The sequence below is a fragment of the Camarhynchus parvulus genome, chromosome 6, assembly GCF_901933205.1.
Source record: "Camarhynchus parvulus chromosome 6, STF_HiC, whole genome shotgun sequence".
Taxonomy (NCBI): Eukaryota; Metazoa; Chordata; class Aves; order Passeriformes; family Thraupidae; genus Camarhynchus; species Camarhynchus parvulus.
The window spans coordinates 12,631,121-12,655,414 of NC_044576.1; the positions used below are offsets into that span (position 1 = coordinate 12,631,121).

The 24,294-nt window shown below is 37.0% G+C and overlaps 1 protein-coding gene across 2 annotated transcripts in view; it reads left to right on the top strand.

The window, feature by feature from the left end:
• DLG5 (discs large MAGUK scaffold protein 5) overlaps positions 1 to 24,294 on the top strand; it is a 98,495-nt gene that overhangs the window by 49,861 nt on the left and 24,340 nt on the right. For both annotated transcript variants that reach the window (XM_030951776.1, XM_030951777.1), the window contains exons 4-16: positions 2,200 to 2,343; positions 3,867 to 4,050; positions 7,284 to 7,543; positions 8,656 to 8,968; positions 12,732 to 12,962; positions 13,994 to 14,178; positions 14,794 to 14,919; positions 15,582 to 15,714; positions 18,555 to 18,682; positions 19,369 to 19,544; positions 20,061 to 20,164; positions 20,957 to 21,049; positions 22,090 to 23,109. In XM_030951776.1, coding sequence (XP_030807636.1) covers positions 2,200 to 2,343; positions 3,867 to 4,050; positions 7,284 to 7,543; positions 8,656 to 8,968; positions 12,732 to 12,962; positions 13,994 to 14,178; positions 14,794 to 14,919; positions 15,582 to 15,714; positions 18,555 to 18,682; positions 19,369 to 19,544; positions 20,061 to 20,164; positions 20,957 to 21,049; positions 22,090 to 23,109 — 3,097 coding nt within the window. The remainder of the gene's footprint in view (positions 1 to 2,199; positions 2,344 to 3,866; positions 4,051 to 7,283; positions 7,544 to 8,655; positions 8,969 to 12,731; positions 12,963 to 13,993; positions 14,179 to 14,793; positions 14,920 to 15,581; positions 15,715 to 18,554; positions 18,683 to 19,368; positions 19,545 to 20,060; positions 20,165 to 20,956; positions 21,050 to 22,089; positions 23,110 to 24,294) is intronic.

Consider the following 24,294-nt stretch of genomic DNA (forward strand, 5'->3'; position numbering starts at 1 on the left):
TACTTCAGCAACATATGAAACACATATGATGGATGTTAGACTTGTAGAACTAGTTTCTCCATAGCTTTCAGACTGGCCTAATAGTTTAATATGAACATCAACAGTTAATAGGTTGCAGTAAGCTTAATGTCACAGCTGAGAGTTAAACTGTACTCCAATTAATGTTGTCATTTAAGACTGTGGTGGACAGATGGTATCTACTTTCAATAATTTTGCCCTGAGGTTTAATTTAAATCAATAACTTGGGTTTTAGTGATTCTGTCAAGGGTGTAAACATTTCAAATCAAGTTTAACTTATGCTAACTATGCCTGTATTTTAAAAGAATAACCCTTCACTAGTTCCAGGGATATCTGTAATACTGTGTGAGTAACATTACTGCTTTTGATATCCATTAAGAATGAGTTTAAAAATACCATAAAAGACACCCATGTAGGCAAGACTTGAACATTTGATTGCGTTATGTGAGTTTGGATTTCAATTGTTAGTGAAGTTTATTAATCAAGGAAGGAGTTTTTGTTTTGTTTTTCCTCAGAAGCACTTCTCTAGAGAAAGGAGAAAAGAAAGATTGCAATTGAAGGCCTCATTATGCAGAACCCATATGCAACTGAGTTGCCAAAAAGTACCTTATATCAAACACACACCCCCAGAAAATCTGTGAACCAGATGTGGCTGGCATTTCTTTTTTTAGGTTTTGGGTTTTTATTATTATTATTTTTCTAACAACTGTTACCACTTCAGTAGTGCAAAACCATTTTAATTTTGATTCTATTGCCAGCTGCATTTCAGCTCTAGAATCCATGTTGCTGTTTTTTGTATGAAGCAAAGAAAATTCTGATGGCTTTTCAGGCTGTGCTTACAGAGAAGCCATTTGGAGGAGTTTGAGGTTTGAGGGAAGGAAGAGTGATCTGTGCAGCAGTGGAGCAAATCTGATATGAGAACAAACAGGGTTGAATTAGAAAGCAATTGTTTTCTTTTGGAGGCATTAGTTTCCTCTTTTGATGATTTGCTTGGCTTTTTTTTCTCATTGCCTGTGGGGTTATAAGAGACTCAGGAGATGATACAGGGATGGATGTCAGAAGCTTGATTTTGAAACTAGAAAATTCAATGATGTGAAAAATCCTGTGACTGTACAGAGGAGGAACAATTCAATTCAGAGTCTCTTAGAAGCTTAGTGCTACAAAGCAAGAAGATATAATCCTGCTAATTTAGTTTCTACCATGATGTACAAATCTAATTCATTCTAATCTACAAAAAAAGGTGTCATGTACAAGTAGCGTACATTCTACATATAATCTATACTGTCTATTGATTGACCATGAAGATTATTTTAGAAAATTGCTCTCCCAATCATACAACAGAAATTTGAGTAAAAAAATTTATTTTGATGGATTTTGGCTTTTATTTTTTTCTGTTTACTGAAAAATGCTTGTTGGAGATTATATTGTGTTGGAGATTTCTAATAACCCAAGTTTTGTTCAAATAATTATCTTATAGAAATGTGAGGTAAACTCTGACATGTTTTCCCATTATTTACAGTAGCTTAAAATAATATGGTAGCATATAAAGAGGTGTGTAATTCAGCACAATGACTTGGTCAAACAGGTCAAACTCTTCCAGCACATATGTGTGTGTTTGATATTCTATTGGAAGTCTTTGTCTCAAGTCTAACTGTCCTTCCTGGGGAGTTAAGGACAAGGTCCTCCAGATGCTGCCTTTGAGAAGCTTTGTTAAGCCCAGGTCTCCATTCATGCCCAGCTGACTTTGGCAGCCTCTTCTAGCCCTGCCCTCGCTGCAGGTCTGGGCTTTGTCACTGCCACTTGAATGTGGTGGCCCAGGAAAGCCAAGTGTGCTGTGATGGACTCGTTCTTGTATCAGTGGAAGTTCTGTTCTGTGCTTGTGTCGCTGCTCATTAGAGAGGAACATGCAGGTTCAGTATTTTTGGCCATGTTAGTGATAATTAGACAGAATCATCCCATTATGAGATGTTACATTGCAATATAAAATTTATATAAGTTCAAGTCAGTGACTTTTTATTAGTGGCTCCATCTTAAAGGGAATTGGTCAATATTTAAATTAACACATACTATAACCTAAGTGTCAACAGTTGTGTGATAGCACTTTTATTGCATACTAATTTCTCAGGCTTTCCATTCACTTTAGTACCTGATGTTTGACCCCATATTCTTTTTCTATGCTAGGCCTAGTCCAAAACCAAATCATGATTATGAAAGGCTGAAGATTCAGTGTATGAAGGCCATGTCAGACCTACAGTCTCTGCAGAACCAGCACACCAAGACACTGAAAAGGTGTGAAGAAGCAGCAAAAGAGGCAGATTTTTATCAGTAAGTATTAGTAAAGCTGTGCAAGGTAAGAGTTTACCAGTCTGTGCGCTATCATATGGTATTAGAATGTGATAATCAATTAATTTTTTTAATGCTATTTTCCACTTAAATTGCAAGATGGATAAAATCCATTAGATAAAACATCTCTGGCCCGTTTGAAATGATCAAGTATGGACTGCCTGTTTTACTTTTAGCAATTTGAGATAGAAACTCCAGTATGTTCATGGGATCAAAAAAGAAACCTAATTACTGATTTGAAGTTGTAATCTAGCAGTTTTACTATCAGGCTAGAGAGCAGAATATAATCTGAGAGAATGGAATTTTTTACTCTCTTTTAATAGATTGCGATAGTTCTTGTGACAATCTGTGTAAGTTATAACACAGGTCTAATTCAACTGTTATTTTCTCCTGCAGTAGTTGTTAAAGCCCTGTGTTCTTTTTTAAAAAAAAGTTTGCTTTCTAAAGACTTTATCATTTGCACTGCAATCTGAATGAGAGCAGATTAGTAGTCTGCATGCAAATATTACATATGCTTGATTGTGGGAATATAATTGGGAATATAATTTGTGAAAATGCCTTTTTCTTTTTAACAGGGTTTTCTAATTTTAAGGAAACTTTTTTAATGCTTTCATCATTCTATGCAGGGAGCATTGGTATTTCACTTCATAAGGAAGAAATGCAACGTATCTTAGAACACAAATTTTTATATATAAATACATATTTAAATATTTACCAGCAAGTATGAGAGTTTAAGTAGAATCATTCTGTTTCAACAATAGAAATACTTGTCAGTATCCTACATTTAAGTTTTGATCTGTAGTAGTAAAATACATTCAGTTGACTTATCTGCTGTTTTTCAGCATTGGTTTAGTCTAATTTTAGACTTGTACCTTGAATTTTAATCTGAGTTATAACCTCCTCATGTGGCTCTCAGCTGTTTCAGTGAGAGTGTATTTATTTCAATAATTATAGCTGGCATAAGGAACTTCGGAGGAAATTTTTATCTTGAGTGTAGTTGAAACATACACAGTGTGATTTTCTTGTTTGTGGAGTTTTTTGATGGTTTAATGGGTTTTGTGTTTTTAAAAGAGTAGCACACAAGGAGCTTTTTGTCATTTTTATCTGTGTTTTGTTTAGCTGCTGCTCAGCTCAAGAGCTCAAGACAAAGTGGAAATGATGGGTGGGATAATGGCTATTATCTCAGGAATCATCATATTATGCTATTTGTGTTTGTCTGCCTGCTTTTAATGGCTATGAAATGGCGTTGACAGGTGGCATAAATCCATCATCTCTTCTGATGACGTTTAAGGGTGCTGTCTATGTCTGTGTATTTTCACACTTAAGCCCCTGTTGGTTTCTGGTTTTGGTTTTTTTTTTTCCCTGGTGCTTGGAATACACAAATATCCAGAACTGAATTTGTTTGACCTGCTTTCTTGGTAGGAAACTCATGCTTGAAATGAATTACTCCAGGACTTTGTCCTTGCAAGTTGGCCTCTAAGAGTGTTTTTTGTGTGCCCTGACAGCACGCTGCACAGCCGGCTGCTGAGCGACCAGTCCCAGCTGAAGGAGGACATGGACACCCTGAAGAGGAAGAACACACAGCTGGTGAGGGAGCACAACCACCTGCAGCAGTCCTGTGAGGAGATGAAGAGGCTGCATGATGAGGATCAGAAGGAGATAACAGACCTGCGCAGCCAGCAGCAGCAGGTGAGCCACGGCCTGCAGGGTGTGCTGGAAGAGATCCTGGCTTCTTCCTTCTATAGAGAAATGGGAATGTGCAGCATTGCTGCCTTTAGTCTCTTACTGGGTCCCAAACAGCCTCCTTGCCTTGTACAGTATTGGGGAGACAATGATATCTTGATTACTAATTGATTTTCTTTGTCTAACTGGAAAAAAAATGTGTATTTAAATGCAGAGATGAAGAAGTGTACATGAAGATGGTATTTGCATGATGTTTTTTAAATGGGTAGAAAGGCATCGGAAATTTAAGTTGCAAAGTGATTAAAAAGATGACTGTTTTACTAGGGTATTTTATGGGACAGGGTTTACCTTAAGCTTGCATACAATGTTTGTTGTTGGTTTTTTGGGAAGAATCATGAAAGGTTGATTCATGTTTTTGAACTTGAAACAAAAAGAGACAAAATTTTCAGGACTGGAAGGGTTGGACATTTCAACTTTGTATCACAGGCTGCCTCCAGGTCAGTGTTATTTACATATTCTGAAAAAAAAAATAGTAGTGCTAAGGAGCAACTGGTTGTATCAGGTCCACTGTTCGCCTAGGAAAAAGTCGGTTCCTTTAGTTAGCATTGTTACAGTACCATGTGGAATGGTTAAACAGAGTATCTGGGTTCAATGTGTGTAGGCTGATTCACAGGGCAAACTTGCAAGTCAAACATTAGGCTTCAGAAGCAAAATCTATGCAAGCCAAAATAATTATTTGCTAGGGCAGGAGGGGCAAAGGTCAAAGCAAGCTGGATGTGCTGAGTGGTACTTTAGGAGGTGCTTGAAGATAGTGCAAAGAGGAGTGAAGATTGGTTCTTTCTTTTTATCCATTTTACTAACGCTGTCTTGTGAGTTCTGGTGTGAAACTGTTCAGTGGCTTGGTTCAGAAGATAGCAGATACTGTGTCAGCCTGGACAAATAGCATAATTGGTATGTGCCTCAGTTTCCCAGTCTGCAAAACGGATGTAAAACCTCTGAGAGAAGGCTATTCTATTTTGACATTCTGTCCTGAAGCTTGGAATTATCTGGAAGCATAGAAGGAGGCTGATGTATCATTGTCAGGATTGATTTAGAGAAATCTAGTCTTATGTCAACATCATGATTAAACCTTTAAAGAAAATGATGTATGTGACTCTTAGTGGGAAAATCTTCTAACTCCATTTCTCAGCTTGTCAGAGTGATTCATGGTGTCTTGAAGGGGTGCCAAAGTCTTCTCTTGTCCCTGTAATTTCTCATATGAATTAGTCTAACTCTCTGTCGATCCCTCTGACTTGTTGTTTCATTGTCAAGCCATAACAAAATACATCTTGGTGGCCTCAGAAAGCACAAGCTTTTGATCAAATTACTCTTTGTGTGGGATTGTCATGGATTTGCTGTGTAGCAGCTGACCAGCTTAAGTTTCTGCTGCTCACGTATGGAGTTTCATGTTGCCATGGCTGTGTTCCTTGGGCCAGCTGGGACTATTTACTTTCTTTCATTGGGAATTTGAATGGGAGATGTTTATTGCACTGGTGCCTCCATCTACCTTTGGTAGGTCTGTGTTAGCAAGTTTATGCTGAATTCCATCAAAATTCTTGTGTATAAATTCTTCTTTAATTATTTAGTGTGTTTTCAACATAAATGCATTCCATATATGCTTTAGACAGTGAAAATTGGTTTGTTTGAATTCCTAAATAATTTGTTGTCAAAGCTGTTCTTAAACTCATTTGGGAAGTAGTCTTCAGGAAAATGGCTTTCCTGAGTGGGTTTAAGTCTGTGTATTTGCATGTTATGTATGCCTACAGTTTACCACGTGTGCAGCTTATCTGAAATGGTTCACTGAAGCATGCTGGCTAATAATGTGTCCAGCTCTGTGCAGGCTGTGCTGCTGAATCCATTGAGGATTTGGATATGTTGGAAATAGCCCAAGTGCAGTCTTGTTCCAGGGCCACTTTTATATATCCTGGTTAGTTAAAGGAGACCAGTGTCAGGCTGCAGAACTTTTGTTCCGTTATCTTGCCTGTGTAGCCAAGTGGTTTATTAGCAGTGACAGTTGTTAGCCTTTACCTCTGGGCAGTGAAGAGTGGGCAGCCTCTTGTTCTCCCCTTCCCTTCTGGTCTGCAGGCATCCAGGTTCATCCATGTTCATCCAGGAACTGGTCTTTTCTCAAATAAAAGATACAAAAAATGAGGAGCCCGTTTGTGCAGGATAGTTGCTGCATGTTGGGTTTCAAATTTTTACAGTGCTTATATTTTCTTCTGTCTTACTTGTAGTTCTTTAGTATTTTTTTTATTTTCAGATAGTTAGGGATATACCTCTGTAGGCTAATGTTAGTATTATATAATTCCTGGCACCTCTCTGTATGGAGCATTCCTGTTTCTTCCCACTGCTCCATCAGGGCAAGATTTCAATTTAAAAGACAAAACCAGAAAAAAGGAGCATGGAACAAAAGAAAAAATAGAAATCTTACTGCTTTATTTCAGGCGTATTTTTTGCCTTTTGAGAATGAACAAGGACTAGATTTGCTGACACTCATTAGGACTTTCTTATGTTGCTGCTGGTCATGTATCATCAGTGTTGCAATGTACAGCAAGATTCCTACAATGATGTAAATTAATTTAAAATTAAGATTCAGGTCAGGCTTTATTCATGTTTAAATGGATTTTTCTCTTCCTGTTCATCTTTTATGTATGCTTTTTGAAACCCAAACCTCTGTGGGAAGTTCTCAGATGAAATATTGTATGAATATTAAAATAATATGCCCGAGTGTATAACATATTTTGGGTAGATCTTATTTTCATTATGCTTTTAATTATTTAATTAATTCAGAGGGTACAAGCAACCTATCATGAATGCCACCTTGTGGGCATCTCCTAAATTACCACTATCATCTTGGTAATCAAGTAGCAATTACCTCTTGTTAAAACTACAAGTTCTTCAAAAACAACTTGGGTTTAATAGGTGTTCATAACAATTGCCATAAGAGAGAGATTTTCATACACTTGTGCCTTGTGATAAAGCAGACGTTTAACTCAACAGAAAGCAGATGTAATAATGCTTAGAGTAACAGTGGCACTTAAAAGAAGTTCAGTGTTTCCTTAGTCATTAAAAAGAATGATTACTGAAATTGGTTTATGTGTTTTTGTTCTAATTTGGTTTCTTATGTATACATTTTAAATCAAATTGCTTGAACTGATTAACAGTAAAGATTATTGATAGAGCTTCTGGCATTTTTTAAGGTTATGAAGCAAAATGGATCATCAGAGATACTAAATAAACTTTACGACACGGCCATGGACAAGCTGGAGGGAGTGAAGAAGGACTATGACGCCCTGAGGAAACGGTACAACGAGAAGATCGCGAGCCACAACACGGACCTGAGCCGCCTGGAACAGGCTGAGGAGGAGAACAGGCGTCTGCAGAAACAGATTGACATGCTCATGAAGCAAAGGGACACAGCAATTCATTTCCAGCAGCAATATTCTTCCTCTCTTAGGAGGTATAACTGAATTTTCATACCTTTGACTTATCAGTGCTAATGTAGCATCTTACTTCCATTGTGCTAGAATCACAAATACCTTTCTAATCTTTTTTCTGAAATTTTCCTCTAGTGTATGTAATCTTGCTGTGATGAGTAACCATGTGCATTTATATAAAATTTTCTGGAAGGTTCTAGAATGTGTGATTGGGATGCTAATTTGGAGAAATGGTGGAGAAATTTTCTTAAGAAAACGGTTTCCCATTTCCGGTTTTGGAATTGTATGAGCAATTCTAACCAGTGCTTAGCTTGTGTGAGAAAGGGATACTCTACTTTTCAACCTATGTTTATTTTTAGTTCTAGATACAGGAGTCAAACATGACCAGAATTTTGTTAAACTTCAGACTTGTTTCCAAACAAATTCTTTAACTTATGGCAATCCTGTATATATGTGTATATATCTCCTTTTTTTAAATACTAAAAGCAAATCAGTAAGGGAATATAATTTCTACATGGGTTTTGCAAATGAAGATCATCTCAAGCCTAAGTTAACTTTTCATGGTGTTAGAATGGCAGACTGTGGGGGACTGTGAGACAGGGCTTTAGGGAAGAGCAGAGTTCTCTGGCTGCAGGTGTTTGGGAGTCTTGCTTCACTGAGAAGGTGCTGGTACGAGCAGTACACGTGTTAAAATAGAAGGGCACAAACACTCATAGCACACTTACCCCCTCTCTGCTCCTTGACACCAAGCCTGCCCAGTTAACCATATGGGGTAGGAAGGATATCAGCACACATGAGGACTGCAGAGAGTATCCATGGGTGTGCTAAGAATGGTTTCATTGACTGTTAGGGATGATACACAACTCCCACAGACCAAAGCCAAAAATGGTTTTCTCGACATTCGTAAATGGTTCTTAATAATTGTTATGGTTCAGTCCTTAAAGAAGTTCTGTAGTATTCCTTAAGGTTCACTAACATTCCTAAAGCAGTGGTTATTTTGCAGCATAGAGAATACATTTTCTAACAAGTCCTCTGGCATTATGTTTTATCCATGGATATATGTGGTTATGCAGCCAGATCCTTAATGTATAAAATGAGTAACAAGTGTCTTACTGGTGCTTCCACTTGTTTTCAGGTTTGAATCAGTACAGCAGGAACTAAGCAATGCCACAGCACAGAACAAAGAGTTGCAGAGGGAGATGGAGAGATTGCAGTCAGAGGTGACAAGGTTCAAAACAATGCAGCTGAAAGCAGCCAAGGATGCAGAAAAATACAAGGAAGAGAGGGATTCGGTTTTCAATGAGTACCGCCTCATTATGAGTGAGAGGGATCAAGTAATCAAAGAGGTAGATAAGCTGCAAACAGAACTGGAGCTTGCTGAGTCCAAGCTGAAGAACACTTCTTCTGAGAAGCGAGTGGCCAGTGAAGAGATGGAAGCTTTGAGACAGGTACTAAGCTGTTGTTTTAGTGGGGAAGGGAAATGAATCTGTGTTGTTGATGCTGGAACCAGGAATGTATAACTGATTAATGGAAAATAGGAATCTGCTGCAAAGAGGAAATTGTGTTCTGATGTTTTCCTATACCATACCTTTTTGCTGTCAATGTCCATGTTTGAATGGAGTACCTGCCAGCTGAAATTTGCTATACACTTAATCCTGTCCTGCATATTATAAATCCTTTCCTTTGCTGTGTTAGTCTTTTATATCTTCTTAAGTAATACTTTCTATAATAATATAGCTCTAAATATCCATGATTTTAAACTTCTAACCTCTACAGGAACCACTGGGTACTATCTGCTGTGACTTAAGGCACTACATGATCAAGTAATCTCAAATGCTTAGGCAAAGCCTGTGCTGACATGCATGTTCTTACTCATTTGCCCTTTTACTGCCTCTAAGTTCAAGGGGATATTTTCAAGACTTTTTTCTTTAGAATTTAGGCATGCCTTAAAGTGTGTAAAACCAGAACTTTCCAATATGTTCTTGAAATGCTTGTTTAACAGCCATGTCAGAATGTAGCTGTTATGATTTGCAGAACAGTTTGCTGCTCAGTTTCATTTCTGCTGACATGCATTCACTTTACTGTTTGGTTTACAAATACTTAATTCAGCATGAAATAGATACAAGGAAATGTATTCCATTGCCTATCAATCTTATTTTACTCTTCATAGCATTACATCTGAACAAAATATTCTTACAAAAAATTAGAGGTGGAGCTTTCTTTTAAATAAATAACATGATTTTTTGAGGAACATAAGTGAACTGTGACATGTGGCATCAGAGCTTCTAAGTATGACTAAATTCTGGTTTTAGGAAGTCATATTTTCCAACCCTGCATATTTGTCAGCTCAGTAATTCAGCTCTACAGTGAGTGAGGTTTTCGTGTTTCATACCTCTTCTACTTTCATCAAAGCCTTTAAGCCAATCAAAACATCTCTTGATTTCAGTGGGATCAGGGTAGGTTAGGAATACTCACGGAAATAGCCACAATTAGTTGTTCAGTTCCAATTTGTTGTATCTGTCATTGTGGCACTATGAGTAATTTGCCAAAATGCCTTAAGCAATAGGGAATTAAAGTTTTAAATGCATGGGTATTGACTTAAAGGGGTGTTTGAACAAGAACCAGCAGGAGCCTAGGACTGGGGAGTGTGGTGCTGGCAAGGCAGAGACACGTGCTTTTCTTCACTCCCAGAAGCAGCCCTTCAGAAATCAGAAATAAATGCTGCTGTAATATTCTGAAAGGCGTAAAATAGCCGTACTTAAGTTTTCTTTTTGTTCTTGTTTTTCTTTCCTGTGGCTATGACTCTTCTCAGCAAAATTTTTGAAGTATTAAAAAAATGTATCAATCAATGCATCGATCATCTTGAAATAGTATCCTGAAATATGTCCCACCTAAGTGGGATTGCCCTCTCAGTGCATAGTTGTTCTGGTGCTCTCTGAAAAGTCAACTTAGTGGTTTTCACTTTTCTTGGGATATATGGCGCCTCTAAGTGCTTTATAATGTAGTGCTCATTGACTGTTTAAAACAGCACTGAACTCATTTAGGTAATTTTAAATGTAGTTTCTTCCCTGAAGCTTGTGTTTTCTAGTGCATCTTTGGTGTCCTAGAGAAATTGTAAAGCAACTTAAATGGAGAAGAGGTTGATTTTTTTTTTTTTAGCATTATATCTGAGCAGCTACTGCTGAGGTCACACAGTTAATTTCCAAGTTAGACATGTAAACTTTTATTAGTAACACATGCCCAAACTTATTGGTTTAATAGACATCTAAAGTGTACTGATTTGGTATTTATAAATTATAGAAGAAATCTCATTATTTTTCCCCTGATGGACAATTTTGGATTAAGGTCTCCTGAACTCACCCAATCAAAGCCAGGGATTGGATGTTGGAGATTTCCCCCTCTCTTTTCTCCAATGTTTTTTTTTTGTTTAGCATAATCTTTTACTCTGGCAAATACTTAGAATGTTATGTTTCATTTCAGTGGTAGTCAGTTTTCCCCTCAGTTTAACAGATCTGTTATAGTTTGTCCTTATGTTATATTCAGGTGTGAGAACTTCCGTAAAATATAAAAATAATTCACAAATTCAGAATCATTCAACTCAAACTGTTCTACTGTTATCAAACAGAAGCTGTTCCAGTCAGTGCCAAATATGGTGCATTCCCCTGTGCTGTGTAGTTGTAATTTTGTGCAAATGTCCTAGGAAAAAGACAGTAGTGAAATTTTATCACTGGCCACCAGAGGCCATGGCTGCTCCTGTTCAGATGGTTTATATTGAGCGTGCTGAATTAAACTGTGGTAGTGTGTATTTTTTCCAAACACTTTAAAGGACTGTAAATTCTTGTTTAGTGAAGGTATTGCTGAGAGCTTTTCCTCAGCCTTGGTGACTTTGATCTCAGCTGCTTGCAGAAAAAGACTTAATGTTATTGTGTGGGTTTTATACACACATTTGAATGCGGATTTTATACAATCTATAGTTAAACTGTGCAAAATGCTGGTTTCACTACTAAAACTAGCCTGCAGCAACAGACAGGTCAGGGATTTTTCTCTCTTCAGGGATACTGAGCAAGGAAGGTCTTACTGGTGTTGAAAGTACTTGGGCGTTGTGGTAATTGAGATTCACCTACAGAGTGAGTCATTAATTCAGTGCTCATCTGCACTCTACAGCAGAAATGGCGCTCTTCATGCTGTTGTTAAAAGTCTGACTAGCCTTTCTTAGATGCGCATCTCAAAAACAATTCTCTTAGTATGGCAAAATGCAATTGTCAACTGTGCTCTAAATATTCAGTTTTATTCTTTAAAAACTGTAGAAGTAAATAAAATGAAAATCATTTTATGACATAATGTTTTTCTATCCTTAAGCACTTCAACTGTTTATTTTGCTTTTGAGATGCCAGCTGTCTCTGGTGAGCTTTTAGCAATCGAAACATCAGTAGTTTCCAGCTAGGAGTGACTATGTGTAGGAGGACTTCTTTGTAGCCATTGACTGAATGCTTATAGAGACCTGAGCCATCTTGGAAATGTAGTGGCATGAAATTGGATTGTTTCAATATCCCATGCTTCTAATGGGAAGTCTAATTTAAATAATTTTAGAGGGGCAGATATTATTTTAGAACGCTACTACATTTGCCTTATCTTTTTTATTACAATGCAGTTGAATTCCACACTTAAAATGTACTGTCATTCCACTTTATAGAATATTGTAGTTTTATCTTCAACCTTCTGTAGCACATTGCTATTTTAATGGCGTACAACTTTAATGTTCCTTTAAAATTTATAGAGAAGCTGTAAGATGCTTACGTAGCTAAGTTGTCTAAATTATTTCAGTCCTGTAGAACTGAAGCAGTTGTTTAAAAATATTTGTGATATATTCTTACCCTTTGACATATTTAACAACAGGTTTTTTTAAAAAACACCAAGTCTGTCTGATTAATAACCTTTTCTCATTTAGGTTCCTCAAAGCTATCAGTGCTCCCAGAATCTTGCTTACTTCTGACAAAGCACTGTGCCCATATGATGGTGTGATATTTTTTAATACCACATTTAATATTCTTTGCTAGTACTTACTTGTATGTAATGTGATCTGCCCCCATTTTTCAGAACATTAGTGGTAAACTCTCTAGACTTTCAAGGTGTCGTGACATGTATTCAATTGGAAAGATGAACTGTTTCCTTCTGAACTTAACCTACTACAAATGATGGATCTTGTTTTAGGAGCTAAACTCTGCTCTAGTGGAAAGAGATCGAGCGATTTGTGAGAGGAATGAGTTACTGGAAAAATACTGTCATGAAGTGAAGGACAAAGCTGAGGCCCAGAAGGAACTTGATCAAGCTTGCAAGGATATAGAGACAGTGAAGGAAGAAAGAGATGTTGCCAGGAAAGAGAGAACAGAAGCTATCATCCAGAGAGACCATCTGCTAAGGGAATATTATCAAGCCCGTCAGGTATTGCAAGTGATGCCTTTAATGATGCCTTTTTCTTTCTTAGCTTAGTTAGGTCAGTAACTTGCAAGACTTTAAAGGTCTGGGCACATTGGGAGTCCTCCCTCTTTTTCTCAAGTCACTCTAAAATACAAACATGTACATGTATGTTCTTCAAGACATGCTGACAGAAATTCTTATTTGAAAGAAACGCAGTTGTGCTTCGTGTTAAGGTTGTTTGTAAATATGAATAGAAAAAGTTTACATTTTAACCAAATTGTAAGTCAATAAGTCTAGATTGATTAGTTTCATTTACATTCTTGAAATTAACCACACGCAGTTGTTTGCAAGCCCACAGCTTCTGATGGGCTGTACTGTTGTAGTTGGCTTGTGTTATTGTGCTGCAAGCTTGGAGTTTTCTTTGTGTATTTGTCTTACTGTTGTCGCCATCTCTCTTATTCAAAATAGGGAGTTTTGGAGGGACAAGGTAACTTAAAAATAAAGTAATTCTTATCAAAAACAAGAAGCATTAAATAAAAACTTTCTTTCCATTCCATTGCTCTTCAGTTTTATTGCTTTGGATTTAAGAGACCTGTATGAATCCCAGGTCTTGGGATTGTTGTCTCAGGGTAAATAATAGGTGTTAATGTGGGAAATATGTGTTGTCTTTCTATACTATATATATACTATATGCAATTGCATATGGTAGTGTATCTTGATTTCTAAGTATACTTGAAGGTTTTTCCTGTCTGCTAAGCAGATCAAAGTTGAAGCACAGAATGTCATCTCTGAAATATGACACATTCACTGATGTTATTTTCAAGTGAGGATTCTTATTCACGTAGTTGTACAAATTTGTGTGCTGCTGCATGAAATGCATTACAGCATTATCTTTCCTCCCAACCCTCCCAAAGTTGCTGCTGAAATAAATGAATATTTTTCATGAAATCATAAGAATTGAATACATCAGGCAACATACAGGTAGCAAAAGCTGTTTGTGCATATGTATCTAAAAATTGTGCCTAAAATACTTATCTGTGTTTCTTAATTCCTAGATACAAGATTCTGCTACCCTAGACATAGAAAGAGCAAACAAAGAAATTGAAATGCTTCGGAAGCAATATGAGGCAATGTCACAAGAACTAAAGGAAGCTGTCCAGGAAGCAGAAGTAGCCAAGTGTAGGAGGGATTGGGCCTTTCAAGAGCGGGATAAGATTGTTGCAGAAAGGGAAAGCATACGGTAAACAACTGCTAGATAATACCTGAGTGATGTCTGTAACACCTGCTGCACAGTTGATGCAGTTCTAGGATGGCTGGATTTTGCCAGCACTTCCTCTGCATTAGCTGTCACATGGTGATTTTTTAAAAAATGTTGAGGGCACCTTACAAGATCTTTGTCATTTTCTGTGCTTTCATAACCAAAATGTCTCTAGTAAATACCCTTCAGTCTAACAGCACTGCTGTGTAGAAACAGCCAATCGTGCAATCTTTTAGGCATGCTATACTAATAATTCTGCTGTAGCTCTAGTCCTGCACATAATTGTTTGCCTGTGGGGACATGCACAACAAGTACCCAACCTATTTGCTACTAAATATATCTAAGGAACTAAGAAAAATAATTAAATAAGGGGATTTTCTGCTAGTTTAAAGAAGATAAGTAGAAATAAGATTCTCAAAGGGATGAAGAATTAAGACCTAGCGTATGTCATTTTTTCTTCCTTATCTTTTTTTATTTTGCAGATAGAAACCTTTTGAAACTGCTCTTTGAAATTTTACATTAACTATACAATGTGGTAAAGCCAGTTTACTTTAATAGGGTTTTAAGTAACTAGATTGAAACCTTTTTCTTTTGAAGAACTTTGTGTGACAACTTAAGGAGGGAGAGAGACCGAGCTGTGAGTGACTTGGCTGAAGCTCTTCGCAACCTGGATGACATGAGAAAGCAGAAAAATGATGCTGTTCGTGAACTGAAGGAACTGAAGTATGTTAGAGAAATGACCAAACTGCATTGAAATTGGTGATGAAAACTTTGTTTTGTTAGCTGTGTTCTTAAGAGAACCATATGTTGTTGCAGCTGTTGGCAGTAGGCCTTCATGTTATTGCGTGTGGAAGCATTGTCTGTGTTTCTAGTTATCATGGAAATTATTATGCTGGACAGTATCTCTTTTATCTTATTAATGAGACTCCCAGTGTAAACTTCCTGCTGTGGAGATCCACTTAAGCAATATTTGTATCCTTTCACTGATGTCTTATTAACTGCAGCCTAGTTCCTCTCAACTCTTTACTCGCTGGTTTATGGGAGATGTTTTACCATTGGTATTTATCATGCCCTACATACTAATGGATCTCATCTGAGGGTAAATGAAATGCATTTTGGAAGATGCGAGAAACCTAGTTGTGCACTTAGTCATGTAAAAATATTGCAGAAAATGTAAGAATATGTTAATACAGTATATAGAAATGGAAAGTCAATTTGAGAGCAGACAAAAATTTTGGAAAGACAGAAACCAAAAGAAATTTTTGACAGCTTGGATTTGTGATGTAGAAAACCAAATATAATATCCATCACAATCATAACATTATTTTTCAGTTTATGTAAAAGGGGGTTGTCGGTGTCTGCAAGTAATAAATTTCTTTGCCTAGGGAAAAGATGGAAAATCAATTGGAAAAGGAGGCCAGATTTCGTCAACTGATGGCCCATAGTTCCCATGACTCAGCCATAGATACAGATTCTCTGGAATGGGAAACAGAAGTGGTAGAATTTGAAAAAGACAGAGTAAGTAAAAGCATACACTGCATTGTCTTTGTATTGGATAGCTCTGAAGCCAGTTATAATCTTTAAATACTAGATAAGATTAAAAATATGATTTTGGTAATTTTAATTCTTTATTCTTTGACAAAAATGTGTAGGTGCACATGGAAGCAGCAAGTGAAGTTACAGCTACCTGAAAGTAGTTGATAAAACCAAGCTGTTATATACAAGCTTTATAGTTTTCTTCATATGCATTATAAATAAAAATAGTTTCTATATCTCATGTTGCAGGGTACCCAGGTCCATGTGGTATAGTGGTCTTTAAGTTTGTGCTTCACTGCAGACGTGGCATTGCCAAGGCAGCCAAAACTTAAAAAGTGAAGGAAACAGTGATATTAGAGGCCAATCTTTTACTGGCAACAACCCTTAAAATCTAGCATTAAATAGTTAATGTTTTACATTAAGGGACCTGTTAATGTTTTACATTAAGATAAATATATTCTACTTTTGCTTAGATTTGCTGATTAGAAATTTTAAGGTATTAAAAGTACTTATTCATGGTGAACATGTATTTTAGGGCAACATTACTGTTCAGTTTGAAAATCTGGGATGAAAGGAGATGCTAATCTCTTGCTTGTCTGTAGAGGAAATTAAATCTCTTTTCTATTTTGGCATATTAAGTAATGTTCTTAAGTTTAACAATCCAGATAACCTCTACTTCTTATTATCCTAGTAGTATTTTTCTCCATATAACTTCACTTTTTTTTCATTGTAGTCTAAAATTTTTCATTTGCTGCAATGAAAAATTCTTATATGCACTGCTATGTGAAGTGTTTGGTTGGTACATCCCATTATTAATGATAACTTTTTTGAGCACATAAAATACACAGGTAGTCTTCCAGATGGTGATTAATTTATAACAGCTTCTGTATATACCAGAATTTCTTTGTCATTCCTGAGTGACAAACTTTAGTGATTAAATTATGTCAAATCCCTTTTATTCTACTGCAGTATTCAGGGGTCATCTTTTCTTATGTTCTTCCAATCTGTCTGTGTTGTGGTAGTGCATCCCTACAAAATCACTAGTAAGTTTCTTTTTTGACACAAAAAATATCATTTAGTATTATTATGTTTTGAAATACATATTGAATAGATAAGATGAACTGAGTACCAGTGTTGATCTATCAGAATCACCATGTGTAAATTCTTTTTGGAATAATAATTCCCCTTTGACCAAGCTGTTTCAGCACTTCTGATCAGCTCCATCAGTTTTGTTCCTTTCCATCTCCTCTCCATCTCAGTTTTAACTGATAGCTAATAATTTTGCTTTTCCATTGTCTGTTAAATTAATTAGTAAGTCTAGCATATGATGTGCCTGTGCTAAACAACATTGCAGCGTGATGAATTTTCCATTCATGTGCAGTTCTTTAGTTTTTCTTTACCTCTAAGATGGCTCTATATGTTTGCATCGCTGAGATCAAATGTGTGCACTAGGTCATTTGAATGTGTTTCCCTTTTTTAAACATAGGGATTACACTTGCAGCCATCAAATTATAGTAATAATACTGTGCCAACCTTGATCAAATATACGGAAAAATCTTTGCTGACCTACCAGCATTTGAATTCCAGAGTCGAGACTATAGAGTTTAATACATTTCAGTAGTTTTATTTTTGCTTAAAATTCACCTGTCTGATTAAACTTGTGTTATACATAATCACTCAGCTCAAAACTGAGAGAAATAATACTCACTTTTCAGCTCTGATACTGTGATGTCTACTTGATCCTTATTTTATGGCAGCCTCATGCTCTTCCCTATGAAATTTTTGTCTGACATAGGACACTGGGAAGAATCATAAGGATTTTAATTTTTTTTTAGAGCTTTAGCTCAATTTATTTTCTGGTAAATCTTGATCTTTTTGCATGCTTTATCTTCAGCTTTTATCAGGCACCTTTTGTACTCCTTGAAGACATTATGCTCTTCTCCTTCTGAGGGGTTAACTTGAATCATACTTACACACCTACTTTAGACTCTACTTATTTTTTTTCATGTTAGATTTTAAACTTAAAGTACCATCACCCTTCATTATGCTGAGATGGTTGATCCAGTAGACAGCTTCAAGTAGAGTTCTCTAATTTTTAGAAGTGTATTATTTAACAGTGAAAATAGCAATAATAATTCAGTTTGTGGTCAGTTGATACCAATGTACTGTTTTTTGGATCAGTTTTTTTTCCTTACAGTGACCTTACTATTTACCAAAGCAAGAACTACATGAAAATTTCCCTGTTTTGTTCAATGACCAATCTCTTAAAGATTTTTGTAATTTTTCACATCAAGAATTATCTAGTATGGGTCAGGCTTGGTAGAATATCACCTCTAAATCTGTATTTAGAAATGGTCTCCCATAATGTTGGAGCTATTTTTATTTATTTCAGATCTCTAGTCATACCACGGCAGAGGTCTGCCTGAGTTCACCACTAACACACAATGCTGTTTCCTTACCTTGCCAGTTGTTTTTTTCCCCATTCTTAGGAAGCATGTCCTTGTTTTCTTACTACACAGCCAATATTGTACCTTACAACAGGTTATATGAGTCTGAATGGGCTTTTTCACATGGTCAGCTGCTTTTCTGTTCCTCTTTGGTGAAGTTCCCATTTGTATTATTTAAGCCTTAATCTGAGAGAGAAGGATCATTCTAATGCCAGAAGACTAATGGAAATGGGAGTTTATATATTTATATATAAAAAATTCTAACGTGATGCAGGAACCCTGTAAATAGAAGTCCATAGTGCAAACATACAGTAATCCCTCTTGGTAACAGACACTGTGGAACAAGTGGAATCACTTGTTATTAATATTTACTAGGATGATATGGACTTGAAAGCACTTGGTTTTGATGTGGCAGAAGGTGTGAACGAGCCGTACCTCCCTGGAGACTGCGGGATCTTCGTTACCAAAGTAGACAAAGGAAGTATTGCTGATGGTCGGTTAAGGTAGGCTCTGACTTTGGAAGATACCTGTTGGTTTTTTGATTATAATAAACTAATTCTGAGCATGTTGAAAATTGGCATCATTATTTTTATTTTTTAAGTTCTTTTTTTCTTTATCATTTGTCGTGTATATTATTAACGTTAGTTGGAAAATCACACTAAGACCAATGCCTAAAAGCGTTACAGAAATTAAACACTGTTTGACTCAGCACTCAAAACTCAAAAGAATTTGAGATGTTCTTTTGTTGCACTGTGCCCTGTTTACTCCATTATTATGATCTTCTCAAACCTGTATTTATTTAAATTTTGGGAAAGACATGAGGGTAAGTTATTGAGGGAGGGCAAGAGAAAAGGAAAGTAGAGCAAGGGATCATTTGGAACCATCTGCTATTCTTGGTGTTGATAGAAGCTTTTTAGTAACTCCTCTCAGTACAAAAGCATTGCTTTTAAACAAGAAGTAGTCATTACTGATTTACGGATATTCTTTTCCTGGTGAAGCGCAAACTAGCAGTCCTGGTTTTCATTTAGCTGCTATTTAATGCTTTTTCAGGAATGGATAACTCCAGATAATGAAGGATGATTTTATTGAGATCAGCTCTGTTGCATACCTTTTCATGGAACATTATTCATGTGCTGTGTCCAGCAAAGTGTGCTTATAACTGACCTACCTAATTCTGTGTATCTACCAGAGTGAATGATTGGCTGCTGAAGATAAATGATGTGGATCTTACCAATAAGGATAAAAAGCAAGTTATAAAAGCTGTTCTAAATGGGGGAGGTGTTATCAATATGGTGGTTCGAAGAAGAAAGTCTTTAGGTGGGCGAGTGATAACACCTCTTCACATCAATGTTTCTGGACATAAAGGTAATAACTAAAAGGATGGATGTAAATGGTACATGTTTGTTCAGCCAAATAAGGCTTGACATAAAGGTACATGTTCTCTGAGCCTTTGCTTAAATCACATTTACATGTTAATGGCCTCCTAGAGGGGAGTTTTCATTATTTGTTTAAGCAAACCAAGAATGCTGTTATTGATAATAGCTTCATCTTGTAAGTACAGGTTTTGTTTTTGTCCTTAGGTGGGTTGTAGTTGATTCTTTCTTTAAATACTTGTCTCTAGTTGGCTTGCCTGTTTGGAATGTTTGTGGGAGTGTAAACAAGTCTGTTAAACCCAGCTACCCCATGATGTGTGATTATATTAATTTTTGGGATATTCAAAATCCTTGTTTTCCCTGTCTTGTTATTTCTTTGAAATTATTTTCAGAAATTGAAATTCAGCTAGATTGCAAGTCATATTTCTTTCTTGTGCAGGCAGGTCAGACATGCCATTTGAGCAATATATTTGAATTGTAGAATCAAATTCTTCTTCATGTATTTCAGATAGTGGGCTCAGTCTAGAAAATGGAGTATTTGTTGCTGCTGTTGTGCCCGGAAGCCCAGCTGCCAAAGAGGGTTCCCTTAATGTGGGAGATAGAATAATTGCTGTAAGTCTTAAAATATTCCATCTGCCTTGTTAAACTTTTATTTATTTTGAAGTGTTATCATTGGTGCTACTCTTTAAGATGCCAAACATTCCAATTAATTTTTATTTTTGCAATAATTAATCCTTTTTGTAAATTCAGTGGATATTTATTTGAAATTAATGTTTTTGTATGCTGAGTGATGAATATAATGTGCAGCTTATTTCCCAAGCTCATATGTGAATTTTTGTCAGAAGCATTAGCTTATTCTTTACACTTGGCTTTTATGTATGTACATATGCATGTAATATATATATATATATATATATATATATATATATACACACATACACACATACACATCCATCTATCTATCTATCTGGCAATCTTATACTGACTAGGAACGGTCAGTTCCAAAAAGGCATCCCTTCATTGAATAAGAGGTTCCTTGTCTTATAAATGTTGGTACCACAGCTGTCATCTGTTCTGGGGAGGGAGTCTGTCCCTGCAGCCTTTGGAGCCTTACAGGATGAGTGTGGTTTGTGCCCTGTGAAAGGGGAGATGTTGCTGCTGGTACAACTGCACAGAGGGTGTAGTGAACTGGTGGTGTCACCCTGTGTCCCTGTAGGAGTAGAAGATTGGATTTAGGAGTTGTCCATTCTCCACTCTTGAAAATGCACAAACATAAACCAGATTTCAGTCACATATACATATGTAGACTAGTATTTTCTCTGTCTCAGAGATCATCTACCTGAAATCCTCCCTACCTATTACCTTTGATTTACAGATGTCTGTTGTGATTTCTTTTGTCTGCAGATCAATGGCATTGCACTAGATAATAAGTCACTTACTGAATGTGAAGCTCTGTTACGAAACTGTAGGGATTCCCTTACTCTGTCACTCATGAAGGTGAGTAGCAGAAGCTAAATTTGCAGAATTCTCTTGAACTTGTGCAGAATTACTCTAGTTGTTCAAGGAAGAGTATATGCAAGGAAATTAGTATATCAAAATGGGAGAAAGACAACCGTCTCGATGCATTTCTCTGGTGGTACACTTCCTCAACAGTTATTTCCGAAGTAAGGCTCTTGTGCCATCTAGTAGGAAATGAGACTAACTTGCTGTCTTCTTTCCTATTTTTTGATTGTTACATGAAATGGTACCTGAAACAAGAATGTTTCTGTGGGTGTATTGGCTGAATACCATCCGTTTAGGAGATAATGTTTGGGTTTTTGATGGAAGGGCATGATGTATGATATGGATAATCTTACATTTCATGGACTGTCTGATGGGGCAGAGAGTGTGTTGCATTATTATACATACCCTGAAAGCAAGATGAAAATTGCTTGCTGCTTCTTGGGTTTTGCTTCAGAGCTGCAGCACTTTTGTACATGAAAGATAAACTGCCTGCTGGCTAAAGAAAGTTAGCTTTTACTCAAGAGCGAGCTGTGCACAAAGCTCAGCTCTTGCTATCATGAAGATTAAGTACAAGGCTTTGATTTTCAGTCTTATTTCTATAAAATAGTTATTCTGTTTTGCTTTTTGAGTTTAGAGTCCCATTATTCTGGCCCTGTTACATGGATTTTGAGTTGTAATTTCAGATCTAGAGAGCTTGAGGTTTTAAGAAAGTAAGAAGATTAAATGTTTGAGGGGAAGTGGGCAATGAAAGTTATCTTATTGGCATCACTTATCAGAGGCAGAAGTAGAATGCAGGGCCCTTCATTTTCAATTGAGTACTTTTGCCACCATGTAGAATTGCCCTTTTGGAATTGTTGTGAAAATGTTACAAAATTTTTTCTAGCTTCATTTCATCTGATGTTCTGTGCTTTGAATTGTAAGACATTACTAAGTGTATATTCAGGTATAGATAAATTAAGGAGGCTAGGATATGACTCATACTAAGCAGAAATCAGCCACAGTAGTAAGGTGATCACATGTGGTTTTTGTTTTAGGTTTTTCCTCAGAGTTCATCTTGGAGTGGTCAAAATATATTTGAAAATTTGAAGGATTCAGAAAAAATGTCAAACTGTAGAGTTCATGCATCAGAGATACAAGCACAAAATAAAAGAAATTTGAAACTCAACAGCTCAACCCAAACTGACATTTTCAATCCAGACATCATGGATGGCAAGAAGGAGCAGAGCGAACAGGGCAGCGCTTCATTTTGTGATCACAAACCTTTCCCTAGTAACACATTACGAGTTGACTCTCGTAGGAACACAGTGCACAGTTGCCATAGTAATTCAGAACACAGTCTCAGCTCCTTCAGCCCAGAGACATATCGGGACCAAGGCTATGGAGCTGTTGACTTGGACAACAGGAGGCTGCCTTACGAACCACCAGGAACTGACTGTGTGATGGTTGAGACAGCCTTTGACAAAGGACATGGAACTAAGCATAGTGGTGGTACCTGGCCAAAAGTCATGGTCAATATCTCAGCAACAGAAACAGAAAAGTTCTCTGTGTATAAAAAGCCAAAACAAAGGAAATCTATCTTTGACCCTGATACTTTCGAAAGGCCACCAACTCCTCCCAAACTGGACTACCTTTCCCCTAATCAGGTGACGGGCCATTCACCTCAGCCATCAAAAGCTGAAGTGGCTTCAACTCCTCCAACTCCTCCTAAGAGAAGTGACTCCATCAAATTTAAACATAAACAGCAGGCAAGCTCTGCATCAGAGTCTACAGTAACAACGGGATCACCACCCACCAGCCCAGCCACTGCCCAAGCTCCAGTTTCCTTGGCACTTAAACAGGACTCTGCTACTCTCAAGGGGCGCAGCAGGAATGCTGGGCATTATTATCGGGAGGAGGGAATTGACTGCACTCACCTGTCTTCAAGGAAATCCTGTGAAGATGACATTGGCTTTCAGAGAGTTGAAGAGCCAGAGATCAAAAGACCACGGCCAAAATCGGCTCCTGCTCTGAGGCATAAAATGACCCCTGTGCCCATTCCTAATCCTGCACTTCAGGTAGAAACTTGCTATTTTGAAGGACAAAACTAGAAACCTTGAAGTGTATTAGCAGTGTGGTTTTGGGTGCCCAGTTATGTACCAGAGCAGGAGAAGCATAGCCCATCCTCAGAATTCAGGTCTTCTAAACTCAAGCTCAGTTGGCCCTTGGCAGTATCACAAAATACAAAAGCAGTATGTGGAGTTCCAGTATTTAGCAGGCAGTGGTGGCCACCACACAGAAAGATGGTGTTCTGCTTGGCTGCCATACCTGGGATTTTAATGCTGCTTGTTGGAACACCTGGGCTCTTGTATGTTTTTGACAATGTGAAAAGACATAAATTAAACCACAAAGCATCAGCTTTAGAAAAACTGAAAATAGGGTTTCTGAAGTTTTACTCTGTCAAATTGGTTGTCCAGATCACAGTACAATTTAATGGACAAAGGTGTACCACCCATAATGTTGGGTTTTTTTATATCTTTTGATGTATCAAATTTGGACATCTTGTCTGAAATTCAAAGGGCGTTAGGCCCATTACACTATAAAGGTGAACTGTTTATTAGAATATGATGCATGCTCAAAATCAGCATATAATTTGTTAGAATAAAGAACCCTGCTGAGAAAATGGTGAGCCATGTCTTGACAGAGTGTATGGAAGAAACATTTTTTGCGCTCCGGGAAGGACCTATTTAGACGAGTGCATTATATAAAAGTGACATTGTTACATCATAATGACTTAGAATTTCATATTCTTTTCCCTTACTTGTGTGTACCTGGCTAATCGCAGGTATAAACAAGTAAGGGAAAAGAATATGAATTTCCTGTTCACAGAGTTTTAGAAGCAATACAGATGGCTCAGCTGATTTGGAAGTAGTGCAGGATTAGAGCCATATCCTGTAAAAATACTGGTATAAGAGCACACCTGGCAGGTTTTAATGACTTTTTTTGGTCTACTTCATTTCTTAAGCATTCCCAAACATTTATTAGGGAAAAATAGTTTTGGAGAGCTTTATGCCTCTGTGTAATCACTGCTCAGCAAAAAAGGAAAACATACCTCTATTACCAGCACAATTAAAAAACCATAGTCCATTGTAGCTACTATGAAGAACATTAACTCTCTCCCAGCCAAAACCAGCACAACAAATGACTGAAAAGCATAAGAGTTTAATTTTGTAGCTGAAATCAGCAGATTTGGTCTGAAGAGC